The 17833-nt window shown below is 39.0% G+C and overlaps 1 protein-coding gene across 2 annotated transcripts in view; it reads right to left on the reverse strand.

Annotated features, from left to right (window-relative positions):
- Window positions 1-778: 778 nt before the first annotated feature.
- KCNN2 (potassium calcium-activated channel subfamily N member 2) overlaps window positions 779-17833 on the reverse strand; it is a 123912-nt gene continuing 106857 nt past the window's right edge. For both annotated transcript variants that reach the window (XM_054054709.1, XM_054054710.1), the window contains 4 exons: window positions 12605-12715; window positions 9929-10056; window positions 4869-4938; window positions 779-3000 (listed from right to left, as the gene is read on the reverse strand). In XM_054054709.1, coding sequence (XP_053910684.1) covers window positions 2713-3000; window positions 4869-4938; window positions 9929-10056; window positions 12605-12715 — 597 coding nt within the window. In that variant the 3' untranslated portion in view covers window positions 779-2712. The remainder of the gene's footprint in view (window positions 3001-4868; window positions 4939-9928; window positions 10057-12604; window positions 12716-17833) is intronic.

The following is a 17833-nucleotide window of genomic DNA, read 5'->3' on the forward strand; positions in this document are numbered from 1 at the left end:
AGGTATTACAATAGAAGAATCATCAGTACCAAAAATGCAGATAAAATAGTTCCAGTGAGGGTTAGAGAAAATAAAGTAATTGAACTACTGTATTCCATGGTGTGAGCACTCGGTGTTTGCCTTAAAAACGTGGAATATCAAAGGATGTGTCAGATCATTACAGAACCCCCTGATGGGGACAGTCCTGGTACATCTCGCAGCATTGCACAAACTGCTGTAAAAAGTCAGTAGGTTTCAGGCTCCCGAGTCCTAAAGAAATTTAGAGGTCAGCAATGACTGTTGCTCTTTCACATCAGAATAAACCAGTTCGATACTTGCAGCCAAATCTTAATTCAAACTTGACTCTGACAGACTGGCAAGAATTTTCCATGTGGAACCACACTGTTTTAAAAATCCAGTTGTATGATCCAGAGGAGAAAGGCCTTACAAACACAAAAAAGATGATGTAAACAAGGGAAGAGCTAGTTCAAGCTGACAGGACAAAAAATAACGAATTCAAGCTGCAGCAAGTTTATTTCACATTCAATGACAGGAAAAAAAAAATCTAAATTAAACACAAAAAATGGGTGAATGGACAAACAAAAATCTCCAAGAAAGAATTCTGAGATTTGACTATTAAATTCCTGTATAATTAATAACTACTTCTAATCCTGCCAACGGTGTAAAGCTCTTGGCCTCATGACCACTCAAAATCTCATTTGTTTTAGGACTGGGCTATATAATGTCCATCTTTTCCTTTGGAAATGAACTTCATTTAAAAAAAAAAAAAAAGGTGGAATTGCAAATACTGTGCATACTGCTTATTTCCAGTCAGAAAATAACACAGTCTACAGAAAAAAAGACACTCCAAAGGCGTGCAACTCTCCGGCTCATCTAGGGGGGAAAGTACTGCAAAGTCATATTTTCCTCAAGGGCATAAAAAGCATCGGAGAAACTATTGACCTTGTCATAAACCAGCGATGCCTCTGGATGTAACTCAAATTCACCAGTTAAACATTTTTTACACCCAAAAGAAGGCAGATGTTTCATTTTAAACAAGCCTGGAGCATCAGCTGTTTTTCAGACTATGTATTTGGTTTGGAGAATTTAAGGTGTTGGGGGAAACTGCTCTTCTGTCTTGTCCAGCACAGCTGTGCCGGGGCTTTCAGCATTACTATCCTCCCCGCCTGTCACCACCGACCAGAACTAGTGTCTCAGGGAGCAATTAGCATTTCCTTCAATGTGCATCTTAGTTACTTCAAGGCACACGTGGCATCCCTTGAAAAGAGTTAACCATGACTACTTGTTATACTCAGCCACAGTGTCACCTCATCCGTAAATTCAGTGGAAGGGATGAGACTACTACACTTCATAAAGAGCAAGTACTATTAAAATATTTCATAAAGTCAAATATTTTCATGTTTATCATTAGGAATTGTGAATGCAAGTTGCATGTGCCGAGCACACAAACCTAGGTTTGTTCTGGAATACAAAGAGGGAGAACAGACACCCAGATTTTTCTCTTAAATGCGTCCGCTATGCTTTGCAGACCTTTGTAAGAAAGAGGGAGACATTTATGCATGGAAGTAAAGTACCACAGATACCTCGCTGCTGTAACTCCAGCCTACAGCAGGGGTTTTTTTATAAACTTTTGGAAATACTGCTAAAAGTTCCTTTCTCAGTCTGACCGCACAGCAGAAACCACGGGATTACCCGAAGGCAATGAATAAAGAACATTGTGCTGCCCTCACACGACTGTGTACACGGTAACTCTGTGTGTCAGTCATTCACTCCAGAAACTTTAAACATAAACAAGGGAGTGAAGAAAGTAGAAATCTAACACTGTGAAAACCCAGAGAGCATCAAGGGGAGAGGTCTATCTTGAAAGCCATGCTTCTGCCTGGACATACTTACCTGGCATAATTATAAGACTCCGAAGAAACGAACAGGACTTTTCCTGTGCTTTCTGCATCCCAGCAGCTTTACAAATAGTCAGTTTAAAAGATCGTTGCCATGGGCATCGCATAAATAATTTTATATACATAAGTATATATGTATATATATTATCTATGAGTGTGTGTACAAATGCAGGTTAAACAAAAGCACTAAGAAGATTAAAAAAACCCATAGCATACTTCATATATTATTTTCTAGGATAAACTATATTTTTAATTAATCACTTCAGAAATCGAAGCTGTCAGTGACCTTTTAAAATGACTATACATATACAGCCCACTGCTAGATGAATATTGATTTTTTTCCCCCTCCAGTGCAAGCAAAGTTTAGAGAATTAGTTTTCATACTGAGAGATAATTATTAAGCTTCAATTTTGTTTCTTAAAAGTTTATGATTAGGTCTTCTTATTTTGAGCTTTTTTTTTAGTCGTTAAGTCCAAGTAACCAAGCAACTATGTGCAGAAATTAACCTTTTTATTATATTATATATTGTAGTAGTAAAGTTTGTTTGAAGTGCATGAATAAAAAGTTAGTGAAATTACAGGAGGAACAATCTAATATAGCAGTAATAGGTGCATTCACTGTGCATCTGAGAGGAGGAGGGGGGAAAAAAAGAAGAGTTTGCACTCATTTTGGCCTAAAACATGTTCATGTTTCCAGGATTCTGACATCAGAACCCAGATAACACTGGTTAGAACCATAGGGCTTTACAATAAAAGCTAAAATATTGACCATATGATGGCAAAAAGTCTTTATTTTGTGGTTAACGTATTCTCTTCTAGCTACTCTCTGATGAAGTTGGTGGTGCTGTGGAGGATGATCTCCTTCTTCTTGACAAAGATCGTGACCGTTCAGCACTGTAGGCAACGTGCTTATCATAATTTTGTATCTGAGCCTCAAGGAAATCCCTCTGTTGCTGGCTGATTGTCTGGCTAATCAGTCCAGGGAGAGCTTGAATGCTACCAATTAAAGTTTCCAGTTTAGTTTCCAGAGTAACAATTCTCTTCTCAAAATCTTCGCTTCTTTCATTTAAGTCGGATATCATGTCATACATGATGTTTTGAGTCTGAAAGTAGAAGGATGCAAAGAAAGGTTTAGAGAGATCTTACAAATAGCGTAGCAAGCAGCACAAGTCTACAAAGGTTTGTAAATGCTTTTGCACTTCACAGTAACAAAAAAGGATATGAATATTATAATAACATCTATTCTTGTGAAATATTTTCCTTGTAGATTCAGAATAAACTTTCTACTAAAGCTGTTGAGCAGAAGTGTAATATATCCTGAGCAGCATTTTAGATGTCAAGGTCTGAATTGATTAGACAAAAGACCAGACCTTTTCTGGAGGCTCAGATGCTTAGACATGCACCATGTTCACCACTTATAAACAGCCAGTTGTGTAAGTCACCAGATGACCAATGACTCCAAAGCCGTGATCCATTCTCGACTCTTCTATATTTCCTCTGGCTTTAAGCACCCTCATTCTTCTAAGCAGAACAGAAATGCTGTTCTTCTGCTTCCTCCTTAAACTCGCCATGTTTTCTTAAACTGGCTGCAGGAAGAGCAATTGGGTGGACTGGTTTTGAAAGGTAGCGCGGGGAGTAAAATCTCCTAAATTCTGCATTTCCCAATCTATCCATCTTCTACAAAACAGTGTTTGGACACTGCAAGTACATAGAGTGCAATTTAAAATGCCACTGTGGTCAGTATAAACGTAATCTGAAATGCGTTACTTCGTACAGACTTGGAACTGATTAAAAATAGTGACTGAATTTCTCCCTGTGATAGACTGAGACTTCAGATTAGACTTCAGTTTATCAAAACTGGATGCAATTCAGTAGGCGAACTGGTTGAATTTTATAAATTATCCAAAGGGAATGAAAATTAATTGAACGACTGACTGATAGCCTGGAGTGTACAGCAATTCAGGACCAGATGAGTGCTGATAACCCATTTCTCCGTCCCCTGTTTCAAGACGCTAGCATAAACCTTGAAAGCAAAGTAGTCTACGTTAAATAGTATCCAAAGAGTCCTTATCTGTTGCCAGAGGCATTAGAATGAAACGTATTGCCAGCAACTGAAATTGTCAGGTAGTTCTCTAAAGCAAAAGGGGAATCAACACTGAAGAGTTTAACCTTTCCTTTGATGCACTTCAAATTGATGACAGTATTGAGGTACATAAAGAGGCGTACAAGAAAAACTTTGGAAAAGCACATTAACACTTCTAATGTAGCCTCAAATTAAGTAACTGCTAAATACTGAGGTCTAACTTGAAACCTGGAATGCTATCAGTTGAGTCCTCTAACTCTCTAGTGATTTTATATTAATGAAAATTCCCAGTTACAATAGACAAGCAGTTGCAACTGAATAACCTCCTTTACTTCATCTCAAATGGCTTAAAAAAAGATAATAAAGTCTTGTGATATATCTGCAAAGTAGGCAGCTATTATTTGTTATAAAAAAATTAAACAAACACAGACCTCAATTTACTTTTCCAAAGTCACTGCATGAAAGAATAGGAACAGAAAAACAGAACCTCTGATTCCAGTGAAAGAATGGAAAGAATTCTGCGTGAAAGAATGCTTACGGCACAATCACTATCACCAGATATCTCTTTGCTGTGCAGCGCTATGCCACTACATCCCTCTCACAGTTCAGCATTTACCATGGCCACTGCAGTCACTTCAGGAGCTCCCAGGATCAACCCCTCTCTTTTTCAAATGTATAAGAGAAAAAAAGTTGCATTCACATTTTGGTCAGAGCCATAGAAAAGATGCTCCATTCAGTAGGTGTTGCCAAAAAAAAGACATATACTTTTATTTTGTACAAATAACAAACTCGTTAACAGTATCTGCATGTATAATGCCTAACATTTTCACTCACAGACTCTTCATTTTGAAAGGATGAATGTTAAAACAACAGTGAAGGCCTACCAACCTTTGCCAGGTCCACCAAAGTGTTGGCTTGATCATTCAGTTTCCGTTGTTCCATTTTTACACTTCTTAATCTAAAAAGTGGAATTTTAAAGTAAGATTTTTTTTTGTGTCTGCGGTCATATTAGGGTTTATAAAAAGCATGCACAAAACTTACAAGAGCAAATAACTGCATGGACAATGCCTCGAGTACTTTGTGCAAAGTCAAAACCGGTCATGTGTCTGCTACAATGAGAAGCATGCTTCTTCAACATCGCAAAAAAGGAAAGAGCAAGGAAATGTGATGTCCTTGACAACACTATTTGCCATGGTCAACGTTGAATTCAAAAAGGGAGAGAACAATTTATTCAGACTATATGAAAGAAAGCCAAAACATTCCTTAAAGCCTCAGTATCATGACAAGTAGATATAGGAAGAAACATAGATCAACTGGGTTTTTTTTTGTCATTAATGGCGTGGTAAAAAGAATCTTCCCATGCCTACATGACTAGATACAGGTATTTAGCCCTGTTCTGTCGGAAATGGATAGGGTTAGCAGGTGTTGGAACCTGATGGAAATACAGTGATAAGTGAGTTTCCCATTACTTTAAACAGAACTTCCATCTGACCAGCAGCTAAGTAACCAACATACTTGCCAATACATTTAATTTTCTTACATAATTTGTGCATCTAACTATGATTACATTTTAAACTTCCATTAGACAGTCCTCTTCAATGTGCTATTCAAGATACAGCATTGAAAAACTATGAAAGAAGCAGCAAGGGTCTATTTTTCTCTTCGATGCCTACTTCCATTACTATTAGCTATGCATATATATGCACATATATACTTCGAAAGGTTTATACGTGATCTTTCTGATGTGTTTTCTGAAACAAAATCCATCCCTTTCAGATTAACTCCTAAAAGAGTGGCTTGTAGATGTGATCTTCACAAATAAGCGATTTCTCCCTTAAGAAGGAGTCATTAGTTCAAAATTTCCCAACAGAGAATTACTTGGACTTCCGTTAAGTTTTCTGGTGGCTGTTCTGAGCCATAGATAGCATTTTTTCAACAACAATATATCAATTTATAAACAAGACACCATGCCGTTTACTACGTCAAGGGCCAACCAAAGTAACCAGTTGGTTAGCTGCGAAATCAAAATAAGTTTGGCATCATTTTGTGGCAGGTAGGTTGTTAATGTATACTCTGCCTATTTCTTATTGACAGTATCACTTAGAAAGCTCATCTAAAGAAATTCTTCTTGGGGATATTCCAAAATTGGGACATTTCTGTTGCTATCTGTAGCTACTGAGGATTTCTTTTCATATCTAGGCTGTCAGGAGAAAATAAATTGTGGAGAGTGAAGTATCTTTTAAAACACATGGAAATCATGTAAAATTGACATTTCAATAGCTTGTTACTGGAATGTTACACACTTCTCTCCCCTTGGAGTCTTCCTCCAGAGCACAACATACGTGGACGCTGCAGGAATTAAGCTTTCAGAGGCTAAGAGCTGGAGCTATGCTGAAACAACAAGTGCGGAGGTGTCTCCGAGGCATGGAGTGACATCATTACAAGCTCAGAATAGAGTAATTACTCAGAGGTAAGCATGTAATGATTTGACGGAAGAGCGATAAGCTCAGCATTTTGGTAAGCGCCTCTCAAATGATTTGCAGAATATGTGTTTTCTGCTTTTCTTAAGATTCAATGACTCATCTGCTTGCCAGTTAGTGTTTTAATTTTAAAATTCCAAGAAATCCATTGTTATTGTAGCAATACAACTACCAGTTGACACCAAAACGGTAATTCCCCACCCTAACGGACCCAATACCTATCAAAGACTGTAAACGTGTGTCTGTAGGTAATGGCAAGTTTTTAGCTGCAGCAGCTGGATTTAAAGAAAACTGTCAGACTTTCGTTCTTAAATTCATTAGGAGAAAATACAAGACAACTTGATGTTCTGAACTTCACTTATCACAGCAAAAGGTCATGATTCTGATTCGCATTTCCATGGCAGCAATCAGACCACTGAAGTTCACAAATAAAGACTCTATTTTTTGCATGCAGACAGTGGTAAATTCTGCAAATTTAAAGGAACAGCTCATACAACTTACTTCCGAGCTCTATTTTCATTTTGTTGAAATAAAAAGACAAAACAAAAGAAAACAAACTGTAAAATATACTAAAACAACCAAATGAGCACAGTGGGCTCGATTCAGCAGGTGGGAAGTTCTAGGGAGTTGCTACTTCTTGCAAGGTAATCGCCTGAGGTGACGTCTAACTCACTTGAGTTCACGATGGAGCCAATAACAGCTTCAAACCTTCCTAAAAACCACCATCTGCAGATTTTCTTATTCATGCAATACATAATGTGACTTTTAATAGTATCGTTCAGAGTGATGGTGTCACCTTCATCTTATTTAGTGTGCGGGAGAAGCAAAAAAGATCCAGATCAGCTGAAGGCAATTCAAGAGCTGTGACCACGAGAATGTTACTATGACCTACTCTGGTTTCTTCTGTAAAACTGGCCCTGAAATTTCACTCCTTTTATTTCTGTCTCCAATGAAATGGTTGGAAAGGTGAAGGAGGGGGACCAACAAAAACCTAAGCACCCAGAAAGATGGAAAAGAGCCATACAGTACCATGAATCACCTGAGAAAGGTCAAAGATGCAAAGGGAAATAAAATAATTTGCATCCATCTACTTTGCTACAGCCGGAAGAAAGCAAACTGCCAGAGCAATGTTTCTATCCATTCTTCATTCTTCAGCATATTGTGAAAATTATCTGGTTTGGTTTTCTATTTTTTTTCCTTAAATAAAAAAGTTTTGGGGACGGGATGCTAAGCACTAAAGGACAGAGGGAAATGCATTATTAACATAGGTGTTCCAACTTTGGCTGGCACAGCTAGGAAAAAATTACTACTGACACCTTCTTCACCCCATTTGATTAACGAACTTTTAAGGCAGGTGCACAGTAACACTTATCCTGTGTCACTCTTCTGTGCTTCAATGATAAATAAAACGTCAGATCATGCTTGCTGTACTTTCTATATTCTTCTCTGAACAGGTATGTATGCATACACACAAAATAAATAGCTAATTAAACTGTTAAAGAATAACCTCTGTAATCTAGGATTCGAGTCCAGCACACAAAGGGCATCACAAAGTCGGTGAAAGGTTCAGAGGGGAAACTGGATGAGAAGCTGCGGGGAGGAACTGGATGAGGCTGAGGGGAGTTTAACCTCATCATAGTTTACAGCTTCCTAACAGAGGAAGGAGCAGGAGGAGGCACTGATCTCTTCTCTCTGGAAACCAATGACTTAACCCGAGGGAATGGCAGAAAGATGTGCCAGAGGCAGATCAAGTCGGATATTAGGAGAAGATTCTTCACCCAGAGGGTGGTGGAGCGTTGGAACAGCTCCCGAGGGAAGCACTCACGAGCCAAGCCTGACAATAGTCCAGAAGCATTTGGACAATGCCCTCAAATGCATGGTGTGAATGTTGGGGTGTCCTCTGCAGGGACAGGAGCTGGGCTCAACGATCCTTCGTGGGTCCCTTCCAACCCAGGACATTCCATGACTCTCTGAGCAAAGGATGCACAGGACATGCCATCCTCTATCCCAGAACCACTGCCACTCCTCTCTGCCTCCCAATCCTTTAAGCTGAGTAGGATGACCGAACTGGAAAATATACTTTTTATACCCACATAAAAACGCTTCAATTTTTGTCATTCTTTCACTCCTTCTCATATTTCTGCAATAGGACAGTAACATTTAATCCTGCCAGTTTACTAAACATAATACAGTGAAGTTTATACAATACTCCAAACTTCAAGCTTAGCTACCCACTGCTTTAAAGCATTGTCATGAAGCAGGGAAATAATGACTGTAAGCCTAAATTTACTAATACGAAATACGATAACCTGTGTCTTTCCTGCAAGATGACACATAGGCTGTTCTTTTTTCGAGGGATGCTTCCCTCACATCTTCTCACAGGTTGCCTCAGACACAGACCCACACTCAGAAGTTTAAAAAACATCAGTTCAAAATTAAACTTACTTAATTTATCTAAATCTCCCCAATATGTCATGGAAACTAATTTCATAGGCTGTACAAATGGCTGCGTGGAAAGGGACATCAAACAAAGTGGCAAATAGAGGCATGGGTCCAGACCATTCTTCACTAAGAATCTGTGGTTTCTGGGAACAAAAGTCTCTTCTTCTTCTCCCATGTAGCCCCAGGAAGAGTAACTGAATCATTGTGCAATTCTGCTGGTTTTGATGTGCTTTATGAGAAATACGTATGATGAATTTTAGATAAACACTTCTAGTCCGGCAATACCATTATTCAGCTTAATCCTACTACTGGTCACAGTTCAGTCGTGTTTCCAACACCTCAAGATTTCAGTAGAGGGGAAGAACACATCTGAATCGTGCCAGAGGTGCTTAAAGGTCGCACAGAGACAGCTGGGACATCGTCCTGTTTTCTAGAACAGATGTCAGGGGTCACAGCTGACATACCAGCATTTGGTTTTATGCATCGAGGATACAAGGAAAGAGGCAACTAATTGCTGTTGGGCTGTACAACCTGATGCGTGTTCTGTTCATTGAACACTATGCAGATACTCATAGATACTTCTACCACATCATTCTGATTTTAAATTATTAAAACATCTACTACAAATTAAACTTTTTTTCATTTTCTTCTGCCTATTGTAGCTTCTATCTTACTACCTGTAAGTAAACAGATCAGTGGCAAGTGATAAAAGAAGTCTTAGATAATTCAAGAAACATGGGAAACTTCAAAAAAAAATACATGGAAATTTGTTTTGCCCCATCTTAGTCATACATACACAGCATACATTTATTTTCTTGTAAACAGGTAATACAGTAAAACATTATCTTGTTCTTAAGAGAAAAATCAACCTCAAGAGCAACATTCCATGAAAGGGGAAAGAGAGAGTAGGGTGGGAGAGAGGGGAGGAGGCAGGATGGGTTGTGGGGACTAAGAGTGACTATGAGGAAGAGGAAAGCTAAGAGAGAAAACATCTGGAGCGGAAAACCAAAGCAAAATATTACTTACTGATGAATAGCTTGCAAGAATTTGCGTTGATGTTTCCTTACTTTCGCATGGTCTATCTTTTTAACCAGCTTTGTGTTTTTATAAATTAACCATGTTTCCCTGAGTACATTGGCGGCTGCATTTTTCACCTGTTTAATAAAAGAAAAACACCAAGCTGACAAAAATAGCATTATGACATGCACTCTCTTCTCTGATATAAAGTCTTTCTAAAGCACTTAAGACTCTGACTAAATACAGGAAATGGGCACACCAAGAAGCTGGAGCATGGAGGACAAGGGAACTGCTGAGCGATTTCCGTATTACTTATAAATGTGATGTTGGGACCAGCTCTCTATGCATTATGGAATAATCAGTCCCTGTTTAAAGAGTAACCATGATTTGGCAGTTTTGGCAATGTGAATTACAGTGAGAAAATACGACCTGTATGGTAATTAACTAAATTTATTTAATAGATTCATAAAGTTTCTGTCTTTCATATTCTACAGTTAGTACCTCAATTCCTTCAGCAATGTAAGTCTTTGAAATTTCCAGAGATGTCTGAACATACCTTTTTCCTTTTTTTTTGCTTATATTGTTTTTTCTTGATGCTCTTCTATTCATAGAGGAGATAAAAAAATACTTGCCAATTAACATGGCCCATTCTCTATTTCATAAATGCTTTGATATTTTTTCCAGCGAGGCTTTCCATACGGTGTTAAAGGTGAGTACCTACAGTTCCTTCTTAGGCCTTCCAAATTTTCAAGAATGCTTGAAAACTACAGACAGAGAATTTCAGGGCAGTGTTGATTAATGAGGGAATTACTACCTTACTTGCAAAGGAAGAACTGTTCTTATAACTCATCTTTATTTTCTCTCCCTCCAACTTTACATCATGCCAGTCACTGCAGCACCAGAGCCAAGTCAACACCTAGGTCACGCACTGCAGGAATGCCACGCAATAGCTCTTCCCGGCAAGAGGTCCTCACATTCTACCTGCAGAACTGTTGAGGAGAACTTCAGTCCTGACATCAGTGGAAGCACAACCACGTTTTAGAGACCTCTTCACAATCTCTATCTAATCCTTGCATTTCCACAAGGTATGGTTACCTTCAGGCTGTGAGGAAACCTCCCCAGTATCTATGTAACTGATTTGTGACCTGATGTGCATCTCAGATTTGTTCATTTGGTTTGTTTTCCATGTGTTTTTGAGCTTCACGCACTTGAATCTACCAAAGCACCGCTTGGATACAGTGTTAGGCTGATATTTAGATGTATATTAAAGATAGCTGAAAAAAATAAACTTTAAAAGGCAGAAGTGAACACCAGACTCAAAATCTGGCCAATCTTTACAAAACCTCCTGAAAGACATTCTGAACTCAGCTGTGACTACACTAGAAAAGTGTCTGTGAGGAAGTGACAAATTGTTGTCTGTGGTGTATATCAATAAGACCTTTAATGACTTTATAGGAGTGTAAATCAACGAGCTCACACGGACACCTCGAGCCGGACACCCTTTTCACCTGTATATAGAACTGCCCCCAACGCCTCTTTTTTCCACGGTAAGTGCTTAGGGCAGATACAGTCTGTTAGCGGTGAGTGGCATAGAAATTAAGGACCCAGCAAAACAAGCCCAGTGCGCTGATCGGTAGCGTATGATATGAAACGTAGCACACAGCCAAGACACGGCGTGGCTTTCTGCAGCCGAGGACGTGTGGCAGTGCAGCACTGCACCATCGCACGGGGCTGTGCTGAGGCAGCCAACCTCTCTCCCACCACGAGTAAAGCTGAGTATTCCAGCTCAGGCATTGACCCTTCTCTGTCCATCAGTAAGGACAAGCTCTGCCGAGTTCCTGTTGTGAGAGAAAGGATTTTCCTCTCCATAATGGCTCTTGGCAATAGTAAAGATTAAAAAACCAATGAGCATCGCGTAGATCCCACTCATTTTCTTATTCCTTCAACACCGATCCATTTTATTTCAAGAAAGGATTTCCATTGTCTCGTTTGCTGCATTGTTTCATCTTGCAGGATGTTTTTGTAATTGAAATTACATTTTATAAGGAAAATCCTAAAATGTTTTTTATGAGTTCTAGAGATTTCTAGAAGGTTTTTTAAATAATCTCTGTAAAAATATTGTCACCTACAAACCCCTTTCAAGGCACTTCAGTACTGTGGGAAGCTAAACGAACCCTGTGTTGAGTACAGAAAGTACTTGTTGAGTACTTGTTGAGTACAGAAAGTACCTTGTTGAGTACAGACTTGTCTCTCACAAACTCACGAACTATAAATATGTCTTTTTCTTATGGAAGTTCATCTTAGCTTGAAATTCTAGTAAGTATCGGTCATTTAATCTATTTTACCTGCAAAAATTTTACCTATTCTTCTCATATGCTTCATGAAAGTTTTTTGATTTAAGATAATAGTCTTTAGTTTCACAGCATTCAAGTCCTGGTTATACCAATTCTCTCCCAGCTGCGAGGACCCTCTATAGAAGAATATTCAAATGCTCAAAATCTGCTAAGTAACTCAGAGTTACCCTCAGTTCAGGAAAAAGCTCAAGGCATTCAATCTATCTTCCTTGCAAAAAGGCCCCCATGAGGAAGTTCAGTAGGAGAAGAGAGCAGGAGACCTTTACAAACAAATGCAGAAATAAATTAACCCGTATTTCCTTTTCAGTTGTGAATATAAAGCGTGACTTACTCTTTTAGTTAGCTGTGTGTCCATCATGAAGTTATGCACATGTTTTTCAGCTTTGGTAAGTTCTAACTTCCTTGCCACCACAGCTACCACCAGTGCAGTGCACCCAGCACCCTGGAAACAACAAAACAAACCCCCGAGACGTTACTACTGCATTTTTGCAGAGTTTCTAGTGCAAGTTTCTCCTTTGTTGTAGAAGTATGGCAGGCATCAGGTGATTCATCCCTGGTAAATACAGTGAACATGCTACAGCTATTTCAGTTCAGAGTAATAGGAAAAGTCAGTAATTACAGGCTGGTAAACTGTCAAGGCATCAAAATAATAAGTGAGCAGCACTATTCAAAAGCTGTGCATCTTTTTTCCTGCAGGGGTTGAAAATTTGAACACATCCCACCTCTAATGCATAAACAAAAGGGGTGGTCAAAACAAATTTTAAATCCCAGAAAATTAGTAAATAAAGTCAGAACGCCCCGTTCTTAACAATTGTCTCAATGTTACCGCGATTGCTAAAGAGAAATTAAGATTAGATTAGTATTTAGGATACAAAAAAAAAGAAAAGTTTCTTAGGATTTTCTGCAGGGCATAACAAAAGCAATATATTCAGTATTTAATCACTTTAATGTACTTCCCTGTTGTTCTCTAAGTCCTTCAACAATATTTGCCTATAGCATTTCTGCTTATCTTATTACCATTTAAAATAGCACACATACGTAAGACCATTTCTTCAAAACTTGATGGAGAAAATACCAGTTTTCTGATTTGTACTGTGTGTAAGCATACATACGCATCCATGGACATGCATGCTCACAAGAGGCCAAAGCCAGTACACGCCTGTCCCTCCGAAATGACACGACCTTCGTCAGCATCACAAATCCAAATGTATTTTGGGGGTGGTGAAAAGAAAGGAAAGGAGGCTAAAATGAGCCAGTTAATAAGAAGCAGCATCCATTATACACATCTAGAGATGTCGCTTATTTTACATTATTAATAAATTCTGCTGCCTCAGTCTTTTTCAAACAAGAGAAAATTTTACAGGTTCTTTTTGAAAAAGTACAAAAATCACATAAAATGTACAAGGTGCGTTTAACTTGCAGGTTCACCCCCATGTAGTTGTTATTGCACCTCTATTAGTTAGAGCATAAAGCAATCTCTTGCTGCGCATTGAAGCTTACCACATTTTCTTTTGCAGAGCTTTCTTCAAGTATTTTCTATATTTCTACCATTGTTTTACCCCATGTTGCCCACCTCTATAACTGCTTTACTCTCTCAACAAAATCCAGAAGAAATCACTGAATCTAGCTTCCCGAACGCAAATTCCATTAAAGAATTAACTCACTGGAAACCCTTATCCGCAGTGTTCTCAAAAAACCGAATCTCTTCTCTCTGCTTACTTACTGAGACAGTGAATTTCGCGACGGTTCTGCTAATTGATGCTCCACTCCCCTAGTAGATTGCTCTGGGAAATCCATCTGCTCCTTCACAAATACCTAATCCTCTACAATTAGTTCTCACCTATAAAAGCTTCTCAGCATTCCTTTGAATGAGTCCCTCGTATTTTGCTGTATTTTCTGCTTCTCCCCTGCCCTCAACGCTACATTTTCTAGCTTTGCTCTTCTCTGTTCTCCAACCCTGAGTCAACAGGAGTTCATGAACACTCGCTTGAAGTCTGTCTCTCCTGACGAGTCAATCTGAGTCTGTAAGTTCCTTTGCTTCTCCAAACACTACTAAGTGTTAAAAAGGAAAAAGACAACCGATGCAGCTTAGGGATGAGCACCTGAGAAATGCACCAACGCTCCTGGAAGAGGACTAGGCAGGAGATGGTGCGAGGACTGGCAGAGAGACTTGGGGTTTTCAGCCTGGATAAGACAAGGCTGTGGGGAGACTTCACAGCAGCCTTCCAGTACTTCAAGGGGGCATATAGGAAAGCTGGGGACAGACCTTTCAGCAAGGACTGCTGCGACAGGACAAGGAGTAATGGACTTGATATAAAGGAGAAATTTTTTGCAGTGAGGGTGGTGAAACACTGGAACAGGTTTCTCAGGAACACAGCGGAGGTCACCTCCCTGGAAACATTCAAGGTCAGGTTGGATGGGGGGCTCTGAGCAACCTCATCTAGTGGAAGATGTCCCTGCCTCTGCTAGGTCACCTCTAACGGTCCCTTCCAATCGTGCCAAGCACTCTGCGACTCTGTGCTCTACCATATGCCCAGAAAACAGACAGCTCTCCTTCACTCTCCTTCCTGTGAAGGAGGGAAGTGCTAACATGCAGAAGACTTCTCTGTGGGCAAACAAATAAATAAATTAGCCCATACAACAGCAAGAACATCGTGAGAAAAGCAGAGACTTTTCAGCCCGCTAGGTTAGGATAACTGGGATCAGGTGTTGATTTAACGACATAACTTGAATTCTGCCTGCCGACAGCAAGGATGATAAAACAGAACAAAATTATTAATACAGGCACCACTGGCAAAGTGGCACAAACCAGCTGTTTATGCCAAGCTACTAGAGGAGAGAGACCAAACTACCTTTTCTCAGCCCCAACCCTCCCAGCGCCCCCAAAGTCCTGAGGAACTCTTACAGGCAGAAGGAATTTAGTTTTGCGTTGCAATTATTCCAGCCTTTGTGACGAACTCTTACGCCTTTTCAGAGTGGCACAGCAGCTAAAAGGCCCAAATGCTGTTAAAAACAGTAGCTTTATATCTCACATGAAAGACAGTGCCTGCAGCAGTGGAATATTGTCATCAGAAAGCTATGACAAAGACCTCCATGGTGTACACGCACTGCTATCTTCCTTATCTCCAGGGCAGCCTACTGCGGCAGCGAGGTGTTCTAGATTCAGGCTTCCCCTCTTGGCTTTGTGAGATACAATAGGGTCTCAAAATACAAAATGAGCTCTTTTAAAATTTCCAAAAAAAGCAGGAAGCATTACATTACCTACATGTTTGCATTTTACAGCATCTTGAAGGAAAACACATTATGTTCATCTTTAAACAACTAACAGCTTACAGAAATAAGATTGCAATTCCACTTGTATATGATGAAAATGAACATCTTTATCTTACTATGCTCTGCACTAAAGAGCTCAGCATCCTTAAAAATACTCATACAGTTAGAATTATTACAAATCGCAGAAATTAAATAGAGACAACAGTTACTTTAAAATGGTAGCATCGTTAAGCAACATATTTGCTGTGTTTTTTGATATCCCAATTCACATGAAAATCAGTAACATGAATGCACCAAATTCATGCTCATATATTCATGGGGGTTTTTTTTGTTTTATCAGTACTACATAAAGCAGCAGCTACTTTTCAATTAAAATTACTTAGGCCAAGTAGAAGTACCATCATAATTATTTCAACTGCAAAAGGGCTCTTTTGAGAATAAAATTCTAAAAAAGTTTTACATTTGAGTACTTCATTTTATAATTTCCAACATCATTATTTTTATCCTGTTTTGAAGTAAATAATAAACTAAATCACTGCTTCAAGCACTTGCTTAACTTTCAGGGGAATTATATATCATAAAAGGAAATAAAAAAGTCAGGAATGTGTGTATTTTCAAGTATCAAGACAGTAATTGAGTCTTGCACTTCTCAGTAAGCCTCTGGTCCACCTCTTGCATTAAAGAGTTATTGTTGTGTAGCTTGGCTTGGTAAACAGCCTGATTTTAATGGTAGTTAAAATTTAAGGGAAAAGAAAATCATAGAATGAATAGTCATAATGTTCCCTCATTAGCTCTCTGCAGCTTCAAGTAGAGAGAGATATATCTGCAAGCCACCAACTCCTATCTCACTGAACAGTCATTTCAAGATGTGGCTACAGCCACAGATGAAAAAGCAGTTATCAGATTTCAAAGAATTAAAAAGCATCGGTTTGTGCTAGTTAAACGGTCATAACTATGTAGAACAGAACAAAAAGGTCTGAAGTAAGATTGATACACAAGAAAGGGAAAAATAGCCTAAAAAAATTAATTCATGCTGACTTTTCAGGTTTTCGGTGATTTCAAGAAAATTTGGAAAACAGAAAATCCAACTTTCACAGCTTCTCAAAATCGTACCTTCTTTTTTTTTTGCATGTGTTCGCATGAAATGAGACATTGCACGGTTATATTAAGCTGTGTTGACACCAGACACAGCTGTTAAAAAAAAAAAGGTCACAAATGACAAAGTACGATACCGTAAGTTCAAACGCTCACGCAGGTTAACACCACCTCCTGAAAGCCCTCCTCTGTTACCTTCTATGATGACCAGACACCAAAGCAAGTCACCCTGACAGAAATAACTGCATGTGGGTATTTGGCTCACATCTATACTTAGATACTTGCTGAACACTAGTAGGCCAAGCATTGTCTCAGCTACACAAGCCCAAATGATGACTGACGTTCCTTATTAAAGCTCTGAATTATTGCAACCTTCCCTTCATCTGCTTTAACAAAGCAAACTCTCTCTTAGCCAGATCAGATTTCTGCAACGGTTATATTCTTTGCCTGTCATTTTTACTGTTACTCTGCTCTGTATCCATCTACTCCTTTGTCTATGGTATCAGATACAGAACATTCGCCCTCCTTCGCAAGATTTCCTAACTCCAGGTTCTTCCATCTCGTAAGTATGGAAGCAGTGGATTTGAGCTCTAATAAGCCCTTTCAAAGAAAATCGTTTGCATCATCTCTTAGGAAATGCTCCCTGGAATATGTACAAATCTAAGATATAGTTTTCTTTATAATTCTTCCCCTTCTTTTTTTTTTTTTTTAGGATATTACTTACTACAAAGCCTACCGAAACCAGTGAAGGTACTTAAGATTCTGTGGTGCCAAGACCACTTGTTTCGATCGAACACAACGCCCCAGTGTTGCCCACCTCCTTTGCTATATGGAGATGGTAAACTGTTCAGGAATTCGGAGTACACAGCTCTAGTATCTTCATACAGTACTGCTCTCAATAGGATCAGGTGTTGAGAGTCCTGAAGCACCACAGGAATATAAATAAATAAAAATCATAGGCTGATGTGTACATATTATGATGCGTAGAGCCATCCCGTACACATCATAATATTAGACCTGACTTTGCCTTTTTTCTCCTTCAGTTCCTGCTGTCATTTACCAAGACTATGTATCAATAAACTTATTTTATATGTACTTATTCTATACCATACCAGCTGTGATGCCTTTAGCAGTCTAGTCACAGTCCTCTGTCTTCTTCACTAATGCAGCCCACCCTAAGCTTTCTGTTACC

This window comes from Cuculus canorus, chromosome Z, assembly GCF_017976375.1.
Source record: "Cuculus canorus isolate bCucCan1 chromosome Z, bCucCan1.pri, whole genome shotgun sequence".
Classification (NCBI taxonomy): domain Eukaryota; kingdom Metazoa; phylum Chordata; class Aves; order Cuculiformes; family Cuculidae; genus Cuculus; species Cuculus canorus.